Source organism: Ambystoma mexicanum, chromosome 12, assembly GCF_040938575.1.
Source record: "Ambystoma mexicanum isolate Mex_15411 chromosome 12, UKY_AmexF1_1, whole genome shotgun sequence".
NCBI lineage: Eukaryota > Metazoa > Chordata > Amphibia > Caudata > Ambystomatidae > Ambystoma > Ambystoma mexicanum.
Window position 1 is genome coordinate 792750524 of NC_090936.1, and position 20723 is coordinate 792771246.

A 20723-nucleotide genomic window follows, 5' to 3' on the forward strand; every position below is an offset into this window, starting at 1 on the left:
GCAAGGCAGAAGAGCAAAAGTCACTTGTGAGCCAAAGTCCAAAGGCTGGGCCTACTCTTAGAGAGAGCAGAGCACAAATGCGCCCAAGATCACACAATTACACTAGGCTTAGAAAGTCTTGCAGAGAGTTCGAAAAGAGTTTAGAGAGGCTCAGAAAAGTTTAGCCAGGGTGTCCCAGGCTAACCCAGGTTCGAAAGCCGGGGGCTAAATCTACCCCGTACAGTCGGTGGCAAGGGAAGCCGGGCGGGACACGATACCTTAAGTGGGAAGGATCCCTCCAGCGGTGGCAGTTGTTCCTGGCAGCGGGTGCAAGTCTCGTCGTCGTCCAGGGGAAGAGAAGATCTCGACTTGGAGGAAAGATGAAGGTCGTTGCACTGCCAGGGAAGAAGCCAGCCACAGAGTTTTCCGGTTAAAGGTATTACCCTTTAATTCGCGGTCGTGGTAAAACGTGGTATCCCGGTTGCCGGGGTGCTTGGCACAGGCAAGGCGGCCACGAGATACGTCGGGAAGGCGAAAAGACGGTGAAACTGGTTATCCCCACCAGTCAAAGGAAGAAGACTCTCCGGCGGGAGATCTCCTCTGTCGTTGGGAAAAGTGGTGAGACGGTCCAGCAGGGCTCCACCGGTGGTGTCGTCGTGGCAGGTCGGCTCAGCTTCTCAGCTCAGCTTCTCCCTCGTCGGATTCTTAGGTCCTGTGGCGACTTCTGAAGTTCCAGTCCCCAAAGCCCTGCTTTTATGCAGAAAACCCCCATTCACTCAGCCTAGCTGCCACTCAAACATGCTAAGTGGTGAGCCGGCCGGCTCACCACTTGGCCAATCAGGACGGAGTGCAACTTGAGTTGCCTAGGCAACTCAGTCCAGGGTGCCTAAATCCCCCTCCACCCCTCCTAAGTACCCCAGACAGAGTGGCACCATTTTGGAGGGCTTCTGTGGAGAAGCCCACCAAAAAGTGGAACAAAGGGCTCGACTTGGGTTGGAGTCACAGAAGAGAACACAAACGCCATTTTAGAACCGAATTTTGGCAAAAAATACCAACCGGATAATTAATATTAATTAAATAAACCGGCGGTATGTTCGAGGCTATCGTAATTAAATAAAGATAGTAGCCTCGAACAATGGGAAAATCCCATAGAGAAATATTCGCGGTTGAATATAAAAAGTAGTATCCACTGCCACCAGCCAAAACTCGATCAGGGGGGACGGAGACGTGCACCCTCGACTAACAGACCCCGGGGCAATCGAATTGCCCCAGCAAGTACGTCCATAATATGATGGTTTGTACTGGTTCTGTTCCGAATTTAAGACTAGTAAAGTCAATAGTGACTTTACAGGCCCTGGGAGACAGTCAGTCCCAGGGTATGGAGTCTATACTGGGGAGTCACTATGACACCCCTGTGTTACTGCATTGAGGGTGCTGTGTAACACACATCACAAAAACACATGAAGCCCTTTGGAGTAAAAGACCCCATAGCCCATTAAACACACCTAGAGTCAAAGAAACACACTCAAATCATGTCCAAGAGTGAGGGTAAAAGAGTCTCACTCTTGGCAGGAGAAAAAAATAAACCCCAAAAATGCAGCAAAACTGCTGGTGGACTCACTAGGTTAGGAAATTCAGCCTAAACAGAGAATTCTCCCTAACAGTTTGTCATAAATGCATTGCACATGGTAGGTGATGCACACGATCCCTGAGGGACTCCACAAGATATGGGATAGGATCAGCTGCTGCCGATGCAGAGAAAACACTCAGATCTATTGCTTAAGAAGGACTTGATCCAAGCTGTTGCTTCTGTTGAGAAGTGAGCTGTTGCGGACAGGTGATTGCACAGAATCTTGTGATCAACCAGAGCAAAGGCAGCTGATAGATCCAGTAGGAGCAGGAGGGCTGAGTTTCCTTCATCTGAGGTTGTCAATTTGGGTCTTAAGGTCAATCAAGGCTGTTTCTGTGCCATGTTGGGGCCTGAAGCCTATAGGCCAAGTAGCTTATGGGTCTCCAAGTAATTTTGTATCTGATTATAGGCTGATTTGTCTATAATCTTTAACAAGAATGGGACTGTCGTGATTGGTCTAAAATGTATGGGTATGCTTGGGTCAAGGGTTTTTTTTTCTTTTTTTTTTTACAGAGAGGCAGCACCCATGAATTCTTCAAATTAGTAGGTATGGTGCATGTATGGAAAGAGGCATTAATCAGCAATGTAATAAAGGGAGCGAGTATGCTCGCTGCTTCCTTGATGACAGAGGCTGGGCAAGAGTCTCCTTGGCAGTTTGATGGTTTGAGGGAAGCTATAATTTTCAGAACCTCTTTGGGGGCTGGGGGGTACTGAAGAGAATTTAAATCGTTGAATCGGAATTGTGTCACAGAGCACCTTCAGTGCAGTGGCACAGGGAGGTCTTTCAGAATTCCCAAGGTTTGAAAACCTGCTCTTGGATAAACTGTTTCCAAGAACAGTAAAGTGAAATTGACTTTACTTTCACATGTAACTTTCTAGACCCATCACACTAACAATAGGGTGCTGGAGGGGTTACCTAGTATCCCCTTTGTCTAGTTTCTCAGGTAACAATTTTATGTTACCCTTCCCTCACTGAATGGCTGGTGGCAGTGGTTTACTTTTAACTACTGTGATGTGCATTTACCGCAGGCTGATTTTGCAGCTGCAGTAAAGCACCCAAAGGTGCCATTTTTGTCAAAATGGCCCAATCTTCCTTTTTCGCCATTTCTTTGTGGGAAGGTCCTGCTTGAGATTTACTCTGTGCCAAACCAGGTTTGGTCCCTTTGTTAATTTTGCCTTTGGCGGGATTCACAGGTGAAGCCCGCATCTGGCACCAGGGTGTCTGAAGGGGCAGGAAGCAAGGGAGGTGCCCGGAACTCCCTGTGCTAAGTCTCCTAGGAGACAGGAATGCACTCTTTGGTGATTGGCCGGCTGGCTGTCCGGCAAGGACAGCCACCCTGCTGGGTGACTGCCAGCTAAGCTGGAATGAATGGGAGCAAGCTGCATAAAAGGCTAGGCTTTTTGGCTTGGAAGGCAGAGTCGACCACTGGACGAAGGAATCCGAAGAAGAACTTGGAAGAGATGCCTGCTGCAACTACTGGACCATTGGTTTGCCCGGTGAAGTCCTGCTGCTGTGCTGAAACTCCAGATTCGTATCAACAGAGAAGCTCCTGCAAGGACGACTTCTCCCTTTGAGTTGGACCAATCAACTCCAAAGTAAGCCACCTGGACATCCTCTCGAAGCTGGTCTAGTTTCCACTGCAGTCGGTGCTAGAACCGGATAGCCAGGGAGAGGAACACCAGTTCGTGTGCGTTGCTTTTAACCTGGCCAACAGCTCCAGGAAGATCTTCAGGACTCCCAGGAAGCAGGACTGACCGAGCCTGAAACCCCTCAACAGACTGCGGGACCCCAGATGCCAGGAAAGCCCATCTCAGCATTCAGGAACCGCGGTGTTACTATTTGCGGTAGTCGTGAGGAGCTGGAATACTGAAGTGCCACTTGTTTGAAGATTGCCGGTTGCGAGCGGTGACCATCCCATTGCAGTGCAAGAGTCCCCAGAAGTCCTCCCTCTTGTCCCCAAGACTGAGGCCCAGGAACAACGGGATCAGCAGAACTGCAAAGGAGCAGAAGTCATCTGTTGCACTTTTTCTTCTACCTAAAGGTACTGTAAAGTCCAAGAGAACTTACCTCTTGTGGCGTAGCCGCTTGTCCTCCTTGGAGACTCGCTTGGTTGCATGTGTAGAGTTGCAAGCAGCTTTTTTACTTCACAAGCCTAATCAGCTTGTGCCCCTACTTTGATTTCTTCTATTCTACAAAGACTTTTTAAACATTGAAAGACTATCTACTCATCTGCAAGAAGTGCTTTAGCTCACCTTGACTTTTGCTAACTTAACATTGGCTGGCCTGGCTCCCTGAATGACACTTCCTCTTATACATGTGTTTTGCCTTCCTTCCAGGAAAGGGTTAACTGACTTTGCATTGTGGGGTTATTTAGAAAGTACTTACCTACTTAAGAATAACTGTGTGGATACTTGCTTTATTGTGAACTCTCTTCTCTTTAACACTACTCCCAAGAATATTCTAAACATAACAGTGATATAATAATGCCCACAGCACTGTAGCTATTGAAGTCACCTGAGGGTGTAGGTAGTGCCTGTATGTCGCCCCAAAAGGGTATTTGCTGATTTGCAAAACTAAGAGCGTGTATTTTCGAAGTGTATTTGTGTGTTGCTTTATATTGCTCCCTTCTGAAGAAGACTTATTCTAACTGACTGATAAATTAATAATTGTTTAATCAAGAAACCTTGTTAGAGTTTATTTGAATACTTGTCACTGTGAATCTCTGTGTAACTCCCCTACAGCTCACATTGACCCCTCTTGAGTTAAGCCTGGCTGCTCAACACGCTACCAACCTGTGTAGTACGGACCAAAGGGTGGGTTCCTATTGCAGGTGGCCAGGGTTGTTTTAGTGCACCCAAAGAGTACTGCATACAATCTTGCCTAACAGAAACTGGCAAGGAGAGACAAAACCTGATATTTGTGTTATTTTGGTTAATTAACTAAAACAGTGGAGGCTTCTTTTTGTGGAGCAAAGAATAAATCCATTATTAAAACAACTTTATTTCTAATGTCTAAAGCCGAGACAAAGGTTTACATCAATGAAACAAACTTCAGCCTTCAAAGGCTTGGTCTGTAAAGGGCGGCATTGTTCCCACCACCAATCCCCCTAGTATGTCAAGACGCATTTGTAGTCTCTTCCTCCACCCACCCAGTCTGTAGCAAATGCGCCCTTCCACCTGCCACCCCCCCCCACACTCACCTGCTCCCACACTGGCAGGACTTTCTTTCCAATGAGGTTTACCTCTACCCAAAAAAAAAACCTTTGCGAAACCTCACCACCCCTTCCCTGCGGTAAACATTGTAACAAACCCACAAACAAACCCACAAACACACACACAACTGCTCCTCCCATTATGACTTCCCTCTTTTCCAGGCTAAGAGTCACGCAGGATTCACTGCAAGAAGCGGTTTCTGAAGATAAGTCTTTGGTGCAGGCGATCAAAACATTGCAAGCAAAAGACCAGATACAAAAAAATAGGAGCGGAGGTTTCTCCATAGAGGCAAATATGTAATTAAGGCCACACCCACTTTAAGCAAAATCATTGCAGCAGCTTTTGTTCACACCCACTGAGTAACAGCAATTCTCTTGGGGTACGAGAACCCTCCGGTAAAGAGTGTTGGGAAATTACCTTTTCTTTGTTGTCTAAAGTGGATGAAAGTCTAGGACTGGATGCGGAACGCATAACACCTGTCGAGTCCTTTTCTTTCTGAGATTCTTTCACAGCAGTTATTTCAGCCAAGGCACCATAACTTCCAGTCTTCCGCAGACCTAACCGCCAAGATGCAGGAGATTCATCCTTTCTTTCTTCCTCCTTAGGAGACACCTTAGTGACTGAAATGGGGAACTGCAAAGAAAAACAAAATCAATCAAACTTCAGTCAACCATAACATGCTAAATGAAATCTGTGTCAAGACAAGAGGCAAGCATTATGCTTGTCTTTGATTTTTCAGTAGAGCAGCAAACTTGAAGCTGAACAAAATAGATTGACCAAACTACATTTCCCTTTTTGTAGTCTATTCAAACAAACATGCAGGACTGGTCGACCAATCACGTTCCCATGACTGCTAGACCCAGTCCTTACTTACCTGGCCCGCTTTCTTTGCTGCTCAAGCAGCAGTTACGTGTCCTTTGATTTTATCTCTGTAGTGGGTGTATGAGTGTGGATGATTGGGACCAGAGGCTGCACAGACCCTTATTTTGGTTTTGTTAAGAATACAGTGAGCTCACGCTCTGGTAGGGCATCAGAGAGTCGCAGGGAATTAAGTTTCCCTTCCTGCCATTCAACCATCAGGTCTGTTCGGGGGTGCCATAGGCCATTGCAATGCCAAGTGCAGGGTCACGGTTGCTAAACAGATTCAAGAGCCCCAGACCTAGGGTTCCTCTTCACGCAACGGTCAATATAACCAGTGGTCGATGTGTATGAAAATAAGTAGTGGCCCTATGTCCCTACTGGCCTGCCTCCACTCCCCATAAACCCAATCGCCACGCACAATACAAACCCCCAAACAGATGGGCCTGCTGTTTAAGGGAACTTTCAGTGCAGTGCACAGAAGTACAAGTTACTTACCTTATCTGGTAACGTTCCTTCCATGGGATGTTCCTCCGACGTATTCCACATCTATGACAGGTAATGACCACAGCTGTGCTGCTTCGGAAAATTTTCGGCAGAGGGCGTCCTGCGTCGATACGTTGTTCGAGGGCCTCCGTGGAGAGTCGACGTCAACGGATGTTATATATAGGACGCACGGCGCCCGTATCCTCAGTTGTAGTTTTTCCCCAGAACGTGTGGCACCAATCTCCTGCCAGTATGACTGCAGAAAGCCTTGTGGAAACGTAAGCTGCAATCGCATAAGAAATTCTGTAGAAGGGCAGGCTGGGAGGGTGCGATGTGGAATACATCGGCGGAACATCCCATCGAAAGAACGTTACCAGATAAGGAAAGTAAGTTGTTCTTCGAGGGGATTGTGTCCTCCGACGTATTCCACATCTATGACAGACTCCCAAAGCAGTACCAACGTATGGAGGTGGGAAAAGAATTTACAATTTCATAATTTTAGAATGCCAAATCAAATGGCTGAATAGAGGACTGCCTTACCAAAGGCCAAATCCTGCCCATGGATGGAGTCCAAGGAATAGTGTCTCACAAAAGTATGGGCAGAGACCCATGTGGCTGCTTCGCAAATGTTGCGAATCGGAACACTCCTCGGCAGAGCAGTGGAGGCAGCCACACCCCTATTAGAGTGAGCCCGTAAGCCCACTGGAGGGTCCTTTCCCACCAAACGGTAACACTCAGATCGTCAAAATGATCCATCTAGACAATGTCTGTTTAGAAACAGCCTGACCCAAGCACCTTCCAGCATAACCAACAAAGAGCTGATCGTCCACTCTGACCCGGGACATCCGTGAGGGATAGAAACTCAAAGCTCTCCCAGGATCCAACCTATGGAGCCTCTCCTCTTCCTTACCAGGATGTGGAGGAGGATAAAACGCTGGAAGAGTTACCTTCTGGCTCAAATGGAATTCCGACACAACCTTCGGAAGAAATGAAGGCCGCACCCGCAGGACAACCCTGTCCTTATGGAACACCGTAAAGGGGTGGCTTGGCGGAAAGTGCCTGCAACTCACTCACTCTGCGTGCGGAAGTAACCGCAACTAAAAACACAGTTTTAAAGGACAACAGTCGCAACGGACAAGTATGTAAGGGCTCAAACTGAGCTCCCATTAGGAACTTTAAAACCAAATTCAAATCCCGTCCCGGCACCTGGAAAGACGACAATGGAAACACATTAGTTAGCCCTTTTATAAACTGAGAAATCAAAGGGATCTTAAAATAAGAACATTCCTCAGACGAGCGCTTTAATATGGACAGCGCCGCCAGGTAACCCTTAATGGTACCCACTTGCAGGTCCTTGTGGGCTGAAGAAAGCAAAAAAAGACAAAATCAAACGAATGGAACATTGGAAAGGATCCACATTCTGTACCCTGCACCAGTCACAGAACTTTCTCCAACGGCAACGGCACAGGGATTTCGTTGCAGGCCTTCTGGCCGAAAGCAACACCTCCATCACGTCTTCAGGGAGGTCCCAATCCTTATACCTCAACCTTTCAGATACCAAGCATGAAGGCTGAGAGACTTGACCTCTGGATGGAGAACCTGACCCCCATGCCGGAGCAATGAGGCTCATCCGGGAACCTAACCGCCATAACCTCTGCAACACTTGCAGAATGACGGGGACTGGAGGAAATGCGTACAGCAGTGGGAAGGACCACTCCACTACGAACGCGTCCCCTAAGGCTCCCCTTGGAGGAAATTCCAGCAAGCAGAATCTTTCGCACTTACGGTTGACACTGGTGGCGAAAAGATCCACTTGTGGGGTTCCCCAAAGGGCGAAGATCTCCAACAGAACTTCCTGAGCCAGCTCCCACTCGTGAGGGACCGTGCTCTGCCTGCTCAAAGCGCCCGCTGCTGCGTTTTCATCTCCGGCCAGATGAACTGCTGAGATCGAAATTTCCTGCTGGATGGCCCAGAGCTGCATCGCCTCCCTGCACAATGGGAGTGACCCTGCTCCCCCCCTTTCTTTGTTGAGGTAGTGCAATGCCACCGTATTGTCCGTCATAATCAGAACATTCTTCCCTCGCACAGACGGCAGAAAAGCCTTCAGGGCTAGCCAGACAGCCCACAGCTCTAACAGATTGATGTGGAGTCTGGACTCCGACTAAGACCAACGGCCGCGGGCTGTCAACTCGGTGACATGAGCTCCCCAACCCATGAGGGATGCGTCCGCCACGATTATGACCTCCGGCCAAGATTGCCAAAATGGTGCTCCCTTCATCAGATTGCCTTCGACGGCCCACCACAGAAGATCCTGTGTCACCAAGGGCAGAATCTGAACAGGATCCGACATTCTGCCAGAGAACTGCGACCATTGCTTCTTGAGAGCCCACAGCAGAGATTTCATCCGCAGCCTGGCCTCTGGCACCAGAAAAATGCAGGATGCCATGAGGCCGAGCAACCTCAAGAACTCGAACACCGGGAGACTCTGGGCACGTTGAAATTTGTCCACCATCTGCAGAATGTGATGAGCCCTCACCTGGGGAGGCGAACACTGCCCCAGGGATGTGTTGAGCACTGCTCCGATATATTGGAGCCGCTGGGTAGGTGTCAAATGGGACTTCTTTAAATTGAGGGAGAAGCCCAGCTTGTGAAGGGATTGGCATGTGACGGACAGATCTAGGGCTTGCTCGGAAGAGCACGCCCTTATCAACCAATTGCCCAAGTAGGGGTAGACATGAATCCCCTTTCCTGAGATATGCTGCCACCATCAGCTTGGTGAAGAGCCTCGGGGTGGAGGTCAATCCAAACGGCAGGACCCGAAACTGAAAGTGCGAGTCGCCAAACGCGAACCTCAGGTACCTCCCTGTGCTTGGTATGAATTGGCACATGAAAGTAAGCATCCTTGAGGTCGAAAGACACCAAACAATCCTGAAGTTGAAGGGCCTGGAGGAGCTTGTTCATGATGGGTCTCAATCCCCCCCCCCTGTCTTTTTTCAGGGTAAAAAAAATAAGGGGAATACCATCCGTTGTTCCTCTCCGCTACAGGCACGATTTCTATGGCACCTTTCTCCAGCAGGGATAGGATTGCCTGCGCAAGGAGCAGATCGGATGCTTCAAAGAGAGCTTCCCTGGTGGATTGTCGTGAGAACTCTGCCGGAAGGGAATACAGTAGCCGTGGGTTATGATCTCCAGAACCCACACATCTGAAGTAATGGCTCGCCATTCTCCAAGATGCTGCGCAAGTCTGCCCCCAACCGGCGAACCATGGGACATGGCCTCATGACTGAGCTGACGCAGCTGCGGCAGTGCCTAAGGGCAAAGAGGCAACATCCCCGAGCGGCTTTGGCACCTTGAGTACCTTCCTTGCCACCACTGGTACTCCTATGGTGGCCCCCTTTGACCGGCAGCTCCTCTCGATCTACCAAAGGTAGAGTAGTACCGAAAGGAACCTCCCCTCCATTGCTGTCCCCTAGGACGAAAGGGCAGAGGTTGAGGTACTGCAGTGCTCAAAGACTTCGCTGCAGCTTTGGAGGTCTGCAACCTCTCAAGGCTCTCGTCAGCCTTGCTACCAAACAGATGGACACCATCAAAGGGCATGTTGAGAAGCCGGGATTGCACATCAGGAGCAAACCCTCACTTCCGCAACCATGCAAACCTGCGTATCACGGTGCTCGCAGCCATGGACCGGCTGACAGTCTGCCGTGTCCAAACCGGAATGAACAGATTCACACATGGCATCCTTGCCGTCTTGCACGAGTGCTAGAAAACCATCCCGTTCTTCCCCTTCAGAAATATGCTAAGCCGCCAAAGATGCACAATTCCACAGACTGAGTGAATCTCATCAAGGCACAAACGGAGTTGGCTGCCTTCACAGACATACCCCAGATGAAAATACCTTCTTCGCCCAACCATCAAAGCGCTTATCGTCCCTATCAGGAGGGATGGTAGGGTACGCAGCCGTCTGCGCGGGGGCCACAGCCATCTGCACCACCAAACTCTCCGGAGTAGGGTGCGTCGACAAGTAGCAGGGCTCACTACTACCGTCGAGGACGGGGAAGGCGACCGGTGACGCCGCTTCCTAGAATGCCTCAAAGAGGCAGAGGAATGGCGGGAACCACTCAGAGACCGAGACCCCCTGGATTTTCACTGACACGGAATGTTGCCCCTAGAGTCATCTGTCGAAAGCCCAGCGGACTTCGATTTATGGGGCTTAGGCACACTACCTACAATTTCTTCTTACGTTCCTACAAGGCCTTAGACGTCAGGGACTGGCAATCATTGCAGTCGTCAGTGGCGTGGCTTTCGCCGAGGCACCAGAGGCAGATGTCGTGCGGGTCCGTGATGGACATTTTCGAACTGCAGTCCCAACATTTTTTTAAAGCTCGACTCCGGGGTAGTAGAAGAAGAAATCGCTATCGAAGAGAAGAATCGAGAAACTCATTTTAACTGATATAACTGCAGCAAGGCTGGCACCTCGGAACGTGGCATGGCTAAACGTGGGAATACTAGTTTCGAGCAGAGGTAGCAGCTTATTTAAAAAAAAAATAAAAAAAAATAGAGGGATCGTGGCCAGCTGAGGATGACCACAGATGCTGCCTCAATGAGCTCCACAGCCCAAGGCCATTCCCATGGGCTGAAAAACACCCCTAAATGTGGCCTATTGACCCCAGAATTACAAGAACTGTCAGAATCCCTCCACCCACCCCCTTCCTCATTGAAGCCCCTCCAATTTTAAACTAATTTGGCACCGACCGGAGATCACGCTGTGTGAAGGCACCGCCGAGAGCTCCCAAGATCACGGGCGCAAGCAACGTACGTCAGCCTGAAGCCTTGCCCGGGAAGGAGAATTACTGACCGGAATATTCTTTCTATGGATTCTTCTCCCACAGATTCCTCATCTGATAGATATCCACATCCAGCTCTGCTGCTTCAGAAAAACGTTGCCAGTTGGCGTAGTTGACCTCAACTCGACAGTCGATCGGTCTTGCTCGGTGCCCGATCGTTGGCTCCGGACGTGAAGTTAGGCGTCGTATTTATACCATGTCACAAAGACCCACACCTCAGCTTCTCCCCTTTCTCCCCCCAAGCTCGACCGCTGCATAGGAAAACAGAAAAAAAAGAGGGCTAACCAGGCTATATTAGGTTAATATAACAAACTTCCCACAGGAAGAAGAAAAACCTTGCGAAAGACACCACAACCTGTGGCATAGGAAAAGGATATTTCTTTTAATTGGAGAGAAAAACATGTGGCATGAAAAACAGAAACCAGTCATCCCAGGACCATCACCATGTGTCAACCCACAACAGAAGAGATGCACACAAACCAGCAAACTTTGAGCGTGGATGGATGGGTGGGGAAGATGAGGCAAATGCATAACGAACGTGCCTTGAAGTGAGAATCCACAAGGTGGGGAAGATGGCCAAACAACCAAGCAAGCAAAAAGGCCCCCCTCTCTGGATACATTAAAGCCATGATACAGGGACAGGATGCCTTGAACTGTTTGCAGCAGACTGTGGTACAGGTCCACTCGCCACCAAATCCAAGTGCACATCTGCAGGTGGAGGACTCTCCTACAAGGAAATCAGATTACCAAGACTAGATGTTCATGTTAAAGGCATTTGTACCATGCACAGTCACCACCAGAGTGGTCCCCAGGCGCTCTGTGGGTTCTGAAAAGGAGAGGGTGAAGGGGGTGGGGGGTTAGTACGGTGCAATGGGAATAGAAAAGTGAGAATTGTGATGTCCTGTTAGCAGCTTCAGTTCGGTTTGCACCGCTCGCTGAGCTTAAGTGCGTTTTATGGGACCTGTGAGAGTTCCCATGTGCTGGTGTGCCAGGTTGTGTGCTGTTAGTCTGTTGCACTGTGATGAAGAATGTGCGGATTGCTGTGCCAAGAGGTGGTTGTGTGAGTTTCTATATGAGAAGTGTATGTGGAAAGTAGAAAATTTGGTTAGCGGGTTTTCTCTACCTCTTAGTCTTTGCGAGTCTGTGCTCAACATCTAGGATTATCCTGTGTGCTTGAAATTGTAGTGTTTCCGGGTAGTTGGCAGGCCTGTTGAGAAGTGGCAGTTTTCCACTGTTTTACTCTAGTGCTTTTACCCCACCCTGGGTTAGGGATGTTTAGGTTAGGGGATTGTGGTCCCTCCCTGCCCATCCGATGTGGGTCATCTTACCTACCTAGGTTCCTATGTGGATTAGCAGTATGTGGGCATGGGTGGTTGGGGTGACTCCCTCCCTGCTTTCTGGTACGGGAGGATAAACTTAGGGGTCATGGTTTCCCGTTGGGTCTATGCTTCCTAGTCGTTTACTCATGTTTCTGGGGAAAAGAGCCGTGTTTGAGTAGTTTTCGGAATTTGTGATGATCCTTGGTGTTGCATATGCTTTGGGTAGTTGATTCCAGGGTATTGCTGCCAGGTGAGAGAATCATGATCCTCCGAATTGTCTTTCATTGTATGATTTTGGTTCTAAGTGAATGTCGCTGCTTGATCCGAGAGGTCTTGTTGGATGGTAGACAATTATTTTCTCCTTTAGGAACTCTGCTCCTTGGCCGTGGACTGCTCTGTATGTCATGCATATTGTCTTGAACTTTGTTCGCTGTTTTATTGGTAGCCAGCGTAGCAGTTTCAGGGCTTGGGTGTCAGGCTGCAGCGTTTTGGATGCGCTCAAGTGTTTTTAATAGTAGTTCTGGCATCCCTAGGTTCAAGGTGCGTAGTTTACTCTGGACACAAGTGCGATGATGGGGAGTGATTTGTGGGTGAAAGAGGAATGGTAGGATACTTTTTACTGCATGTAGAAGGAATAACAATTTGATTATAGTGTTTACTCGTGGCTCAAGTGTTAGTCTGCTGTCCATTAAGACTCCAAAGTTCTTCACTATCGCTGAAGGAGTCTGTGCTGTACCCAGTTCAGTCGGCTATGGGTTGTAGTGATTGTTTTCCCCGCTTTTGGATATAATCATTATTTCTGTTTTGTCCGAGTGTTCATCCAGCTGTAGAGTCCTTGTAGGCCGTCTACCAGTGTTGCGTTTCCTTCCTGTGTATATTTTACTTTGTAGACTGTCAGTAGTTGAAGCAAGTGAGGCTGTGTTATTTTTAATGAGCATGATTAGTGGCATCAGGTATATGTTGGAGCAGTGGGGAGAAGGAGGAACCTTGTGGTACTCCACAGGTGGATTCCCTTGTAGTGGATTTGAAATGTTTTATCTATATGGTTTCTGTTCAGTTTGGTAAGAAGGATGTGATAGATAGTAGGGGTAGGTCAGCGATTCCTATTTCTTCCAATATCTTGATGAGGATTTCATGGTCGACTGGTGTCAAATGCTGCAGAGAGATCCAGCAGTATTATAGCGATTCCCAAGGTTTGGCTTTTCTTGAGGCTTGTCTGGTTGGCGACTCTTGAATGCCTGTTTGAACTTGCGATATATTTAACTAAGTTGGTGTTTCTGCATGAGTAATGTGTCGCATTTAACTGGCGGAGAAAGGCCAAAGACAACCCGTCCGAAAGGAAAACAAAGATGACGACTCCAGGAGTTTTGAGCCAATATTTTGATAGATATTCACAATGTATTGGTATTTTCTTATCATATAATGCCCCTACTGATGACACCTGTTTCGGCTCAACTGAAGCCTTTTTCAAATCAGGGCTGTCAGATTCGTTCAAATGTCAGTGTACAATCTAATAATAGTTCATGAGTTTGATCCCATTGGCCACGTAAAGACCTTATCACACGCGCCGGCTACCATCTTCCTTGCGCAAAAAAACTAATTGTGAATATCTATCAAAATATTGGCGCAAAACTCCTGGAGTCTTCTATGTTTTCCAGAAGTATTATAGCTGTGCTTTTGTCTGCATCTGCATTAGTCTTTAGATCGTCCCAGATTGAAAGCAGCGCTGTTTCCGTTCCTCTCATCGGTCTGAAGCCTACTTGTGCTTGGTCTTGGTCCAGCAGTTGGTGTTCTATGAATTCTTGCGTTATTCTATAGATTTATGGTTCGAGTATTTTCACTGGGCAAGGGATGTTGGAGATGGGTCTGTTGTTGGAGAGGTCCTTCACGTCTCCTGCGGTGTCCTAGAGGATGGTTTGATGTATGCCTATTTGAATGGCTGAGATCAAGGAGATAAAAGACTGCAACGTCAACCTAACTAAATCAATCAGACTTGAACTAAGAAACTGCTTGTCAGCAGAAAACTGGTCGATGAGACCGAAATGACTGAGCAGGGTCACAAGCAGGAGGTGCTGGCCAGACGAATGGAGCCTCTTGAACATCAAATGGAATGGGTTGTAAACAAGATCATCCTGAAAATAGATCCAGAAGAAATTACAGACTTCGGGGGATACCCACGGCGGTGTCATACGCTGACTTGAAAGACTATCTGCTGAGCTTGTTTCAACATCTGCTGAACGGCCCGAGAGTGACAAGATCATTAGATCGAACACACAGAGTTTACACCGCCTTCCCACCAAAGAAAAATCGGACTCCCGATATGCTTACGCAAGTACATCTCTTTCAGACAATAGAAAGGATCATGAAAGCGGCATGGAGGCAAGAACCAGTCATGTTCCAGCACTCCCCTATAATGCTGTTTCAGGATGTAGCCCAAACAAAGTGGATGAAATGAAAATACCAACGGGAGGTAACGGGATGGCTGCAAGATAAAGGTATCTGCTGCATATGGACTTTCCCCGTGTGGACTTGGGTTCGACTACCAAGGCCAGTCATACCACATATCCAGGGAGGAACCCTAATGGAGATAGATAAAACACCACAATCAAAGCAAGTCTCACCAGATACAGGGGTGGAGAAGCACCGGCATGCATGGCTAAAAACGAAGCTTGGGACCAGGGTCCGACTGGGACAAGAAATCAGCCCGGACACCCAAAGAAAAGTGGCCCACCCCCCCGCATCAAAAAAAAGGCCCACCTCTCGCCTCCAAAAAAAAATGGCCCTCAAACCATCATCTGTGAATTGCGTCAATTCATGATGGGGGCACTGGTCTCCTGCTGTGTGCCATGCTGCTGCAGCACTTCTGGTTGCATGTGGGTAGTAGTCTGCACGTGTGATGTGCTGGCGAGTGATATTTTGGGATAAGATGGTGGGTGGTCGACTGCATGTATGGGTGGCTGGGGGATTGGCGGAGGCGGGTCCAGTGGCATTCGGAATGCGGGCAAGTCCGATGGTGCCAGTATGTGCTACAAGCACATTTTGAGTTGTTTGGGCGGTGGATGGGGCAGCAGAGGCCAGCGGCCTCGCCGCATGCTCCGATGCTGGCGTTGCAGCAGCAGTCGGAGTGTGGGCAATGCTAATCCCCAACCTGGTTCTTGCCCCTCCCTCCCCAAAACAACTTTTCATGGGAACTCTTTGAGCTCTCTTTAAACAGGCCTCAACATCAAACTTTGCACTCGATGTGCATGCCTTTGTTTTTTCAAAGCAGTCTTCTGAGAGTTAATTACTTAATTTTAGCTGTAAATGGTATTGGTGTAATACAAATGTCTTAACCTGGTCTGCCTTCAGCCAATCAAGTTATAAGCACTGTGCGTGTCCTTCAGTGAAGTCCTGTTAACAGTTTTTGGCTTGTGTAAATGTATCAGGCATTTGCCAGGCACTGCTGTTAGATGCCCAGGTACTTGCACCATTTTGCAGCTGCTACCGTTCATACCACTACAGACGTCAGGGCATTTCCCATACCTACACAAAAGCCCAAACTATTAGCATTATCAATGCTTGTTTCCATCATCATGACTAAACTAAGTGTTGCCGTAAATACCCTATAAGTGTTTACCTCTTTGCTAGGCAATGCGTCTTCAAAGGGTCTCTCATATTGAAAGAGCCCATCAATGCAGAATGTCTCCACACAACCTACAATGGGAGCGCTGGTAATAAAAGAAAGTAGTACTTTCAGGTCGTTAAGGGGCAAATATGCATTTGCTGACAACCATCACAGGCAATTTGAAGCGATGCAAATGGACGTTTCAAAAACACAAGAAGGTGCAGCTCACGTAAAAAATAAAAGAACATGTATGAAATGTGGAAAGAGAATAGGAGTTGAGCAAAATAAATCCACTGTTCAGTCAGGCTTTGAATTTGCAGGAGTAGGAAAGACCTTCTGCCCAGCAGAGCATCGTATGTCAATACGTACTGGGTGATGTTCAAGTGCTCGTCTGCAGGAGATTGTATGTAGATGGTCAAGCACAATGTCTAAAGTGTGCCTGTCCGGCACCTTGATGAACATTGATGAGCTGCTGTGTGCATTTTACACCAGGCCGAGCTACATGGGTTAGATTACAAAAAGTGCTTTGTGTAGTCCGACTTTCATGAGTACCGTCAGACATACACCACACCCTAGATGTCAGCATGAGAGTTAGGAGCCTCACTTACTGATTATGTGTCTGATTCACCTGGTCATCTACCCGACAGCACGTACCCAAGGGCCGAATGAGAAGAGGTTGCGTAACCCAAGTCTGTTGATAAAAAGTCCTTCATTCATTGATGTAAACTACCTAGTCAAATGGTTAAACCCTGTCATCCATATCGTGTGCCTCACTAGCCCGGCTGGGAGTCTGCACCCTCTGCCGGGTCTGCTCTCTCGATGTGGAGCATTCCCTTGCAATTCCATAAGCATATCAATCGACCATGGACACCGGCCCATCCTGTCAGCAGTGCAACGCACGTCAAGTCAGCTGAATTCAGCAATATCTAGGCACACTTCAAGCGGAAACCTTAACTGATACTCGTGTTTGCAAACTGTGCCAGTGTTTTAAGATTTCCAAGCTGTTATCTGCACCCAACAGCACTGCAGGCAGCTTCACACATGCTGCGTGGCTTTTCTTTCCAAAGCTTCCCTATCTTTCAACTGTCGTTTATCTGCACACCGAAGTTTCAGACACTGCTACCTAACATAAGAGATATCCAGTGCTACGTTTAGTTCAGGAAGCAATGCACGACATCTGGACCGCAACTAACCTAAAGTCTATTGCAGTGCCAGTGGCTGTTTTAAGTGTGTTCATTTCGTATGAGGCACGGCCTAGCCGTCATTTAGCAGAAAAAGTGCTGTTTCGTTTGCCTTAAAGCTGCAAGCAGACCATAGCGTGACAACGTCACAATATCACACAATCACACTTTTTGGAAAGGTAAACATCCCTGGACTCCTCCTCAACCCCCCAGCAGTCTGTCCGAGCTCCACCTGCTCACGTTTAACGGTTCAGTCAGTGTATCGCCAATCTAAATTGCTGGTTTTTCCTCCAGTTAATGTCATGTTGTGATGTCTGTCAGGTAACGTGCCTATTTGCCATCAAAAATGTGGTTCACTCCAACCAACTAAAGCCTTCTTCGTTAATAACACTGTGCACCTAATATTGCTGAGCTCAATTCTTTAAGTATGATATGATATGGCATTTATAATGCCCCTATACACAAGTGTTTCAAGTACCTGACATAATTTGACCAATCACCACATGGTAACAATAATAGTAATTATAATAATAACTTCTATTTATATCATGCTTTCTTTTATCCAAATCGAAGAACATAGTCTAGAAGTCATATTTCCGACTACGACAGTCAGTACTAGTCACTCTTAAGCTTAAGGTGCCGCTGTGCCAACCGTGCAGAACACGCTCGCTGATGTTAATGTGATTCTGCGAAACATTTTATGGCCCTGCCCTGGGCCCTGTGTGTGGAATGGATGGATCAATCTTTCTTAACTGATTTGTCACACGTCTTGTAGTCTTTCAGGTGTAGGTAGTCGCAGCACCACTGCAGCCTGTCTGCCTCTGCCTGTTGTCGTTTTGCTGCTGCTGAGCTCAGGGTTTGGGGCTCACTCACTTCGGATGGTCGGTCACTGTCTTCGGGCCGGCCCGGGCCGGGTCTGCTGCCTGCTGCTGCCTGCTGGCTGTGGCTTTGCTGCGGTGCGTGTCCGTCCTCCTCTCTCCTCGTCAGACTCGTCACTCACTGACTCACGTCAGAAGTCAAGTTGGCAGTTGGCACTGGCTGCTGCCCCCGTGGACTCGTGGGGTTGGGTGGGTGGCCTGGCCTCAGTGCTGCAGATGCCTGCCTCGCTGTGTTGTGCCCACAAAATAATGCCCAGGGTGAGGAGGGGAGGCCCACTATATCCTATTAGTGACTCAGAGTAGAGTGTCACATGTCCTACTCCTGCATCGCCACTGACGTATTTGTGGCAGCACAGAGTCTGTGTCGGCCCCCCAACCCCAGGCACAATTTGCTTTCAACTTTGCAGGGCAACAACAAATTTGATGTTGTGAGTTCCTGCAAAGGTGAAAGGAACTTGTTGTGAACTTACTCAGCCCCGCCCCCGGGCCCCAGCCCAGCCCGGCAGGCAGGCGACTGTCTGCAGCCCCAGGAGTTCTCACAGTAGCAGCACTAGGGGTCCGCTGGGTTCTGTGTTCGTATAACACTTGATGTCTTACTTTAGCACACATGGCCACCACGGTGGCCCGCTGCGCCGTCGCTGGCCTCCTGGCGGCGGCCGGCCCTTGATCTTGCATCTTGCATCATGCATGCATCTGCAATTTGCAATTGCAATGCAAATCATCAAAGCAAGGTAACAACGTGTGTGTTGTTGTTACCTTGCTTTAATGAATAATTTGCTCCCTCCTCCTGCAGGTCATTCAGCAGCACCACCAGGCACCGCCCAGCCCGCCCCTGCCCCTGGGCCATGGCTGGAAGAAACCCCTGCCTCACCCCGCCCCCCCTGAGAGAATGTCAGTTTCCTTTCCGGACCAGCGCCCAGCCCCGTGCCTCAGGCGAGCAGCTGCTAGGGCCAGGCAGCCCAGCCCCATAGGCCGCCACGGGCATCCACTGTCATCTTCAAAATGTAATTTATAAAAATTGCCCAGCTTGTGCCGCGCGGCCCGCAGCAGACACTGAGTCGCGCTGCATATCTATAACTTAAACATTTCACCGGCAAAATATCTATAACTTAATCATTTCACCAGCCAAAAAAACAGCCCTGGGTGGCCTCATGAAAAACTGGCCCCCCAGGTCCTCAGAGGTCATCGGCCAGTGGCCGATGGGACGATGGGGCCAGTCCAACCCTGCTTGGGACAGAGGCATCCCTATCCAAAGGGGAGGGGTGGGAATCTCGAATAGCTGATGGGTACGGGTGTTTTGAAGAAGTGATCATTGAGCTGTCCTGATGAGGTAGCAGGGAGGGAGATGGATTGTGTGATTCCACAGCTGGTTGGGGAAGAGACGGGATGGGTTTGAACTAAATGGAGGTTCACCTGAGAGGGAAGGTCACACGAGGACAGGAGCACTGCTTCAGAAATTGGTAGTGATGGTGCCTGCAAGCGGTCCAGTCCAAAGACTGACACCCTCCCTGCCTGGGTAAAGGACAGCCGAAGACAAGTAAAGCACCCGTGAGCATCTCAGATGTGTTCAACAAGCTGAAGGAGTACTATTTGAAGGAGAAGAGATGTGACCTTCACGAGACTCTCAGGCCAGGAAGTAGGAAAAGCAGGGTGAGAGGAGTAAGAGGGTTTGCTTGCTTCGAGGGACAGAATCGATCAGCTGGAGCACAGAGCCAGTAGTCCACAAGAGGGGCAGCAACGGAGAAGTGGATTTTTCTTGGGGAAAAGCGTCATGGGGGCTCGACTGAGTAGCTTCACCACGATTGGTCACACGCCTACTCTGGGCATGCTCTATGGCTGGGATGATTTGCAGAGCAGAGTTCACAGGGAAAATCTTTAAAGGTCAAGCCAGCATCTTTGATTTCAAAGAAGTCTGTGTTGAAGTCTTAGTTGATTGCTGGATAGAAAGGAGCTGCTGGTTTATTCCCCCGTCTCAGGTTGGGTTGTTTCCCTTATCTGAATTTCATTTTGGGGAACTCATGTTTCAAACAGCTCAAAGTATGTATGAAGCATCACTACTGAGATGTAGTCATTTGGGGAAAAAACATTTGGTGCAGTGCTGGTATCCTTTACACTATTTTTAATGGCAGCTGCAGGTGATTTCTTTCTCCCTTGAGCTGGCATTTGTGACTGGAAGCAGGATTTCTCTCCACTGTTCACGGTAGTGTGGAAAGGAAGTTGAGCTCCATCTATGCATCTATTAACTGAATGCAAAAGGACTGGGCTTCCTACTGCCACTTCGGATAGCAAATGGGCTAGGTGTGTGTGTGTGTTTGTGTGTTCCCTTAGACTGTTCCCTTTGTAGGAGGTGGAAAACACTGCTGTGAGATAACCCCATCCTCCCCATCATGATATATGATAGATAAGATATAACGTGACTGTACAAAAGTGTTTCTAGGTGCCACAAGACAAATCGGAGGGAGGCACAGAAGGAAGACCAGACAAACAATTCTACTAGGTCTTGTGACATTTGGATTATAAAGTGCAACGAGAGGTCCATCGGAAAGGGGGGTAGGGTAGGCGGAAGTGTGATCAGCGCAGCATGGCTCTGAGTAAAGTGCAGTGCGGCTTTGGGTAAGTGCAAGGAGGCAGGGGGGCTGTAGGGTTTACAGTTACAGCCCCCCTAAGTGTGTGGTAGGCCAGGAGGTAGAGCAAGGAAGACTGGTCATGGAGGACCCTGGTACCCAGTATG

At 48.6% G+C, this 20723-nt stretch overlaps 1 protein-coding gene across 3 annotated transcripts in view; it reads right to left on the bottom strand.

The window, feature by feature from the left end:
* The window catches only part of PPP1R12A (protein phosphatase 1 regulatory subunit 12A), a 2468713-nt gene that overhangs the window by 1707555 nt on the left and 740435 nt on the right, over window positions 1–20723 (bottom strand). For all 3 annotated transcript variants that reach the window (XM_069629290.1, XM_069629288.1, XM_069629289.1), the window contains exon 10: window positions 5240–5455. In XM_069629290.1, coding sequence (XP_069485391.1) covers window positions 5240–5455 — 216 coding nt within the window. The remainder of the gene's footprint in view (window positions 1–5239; window positions 5456–20723) is intronic.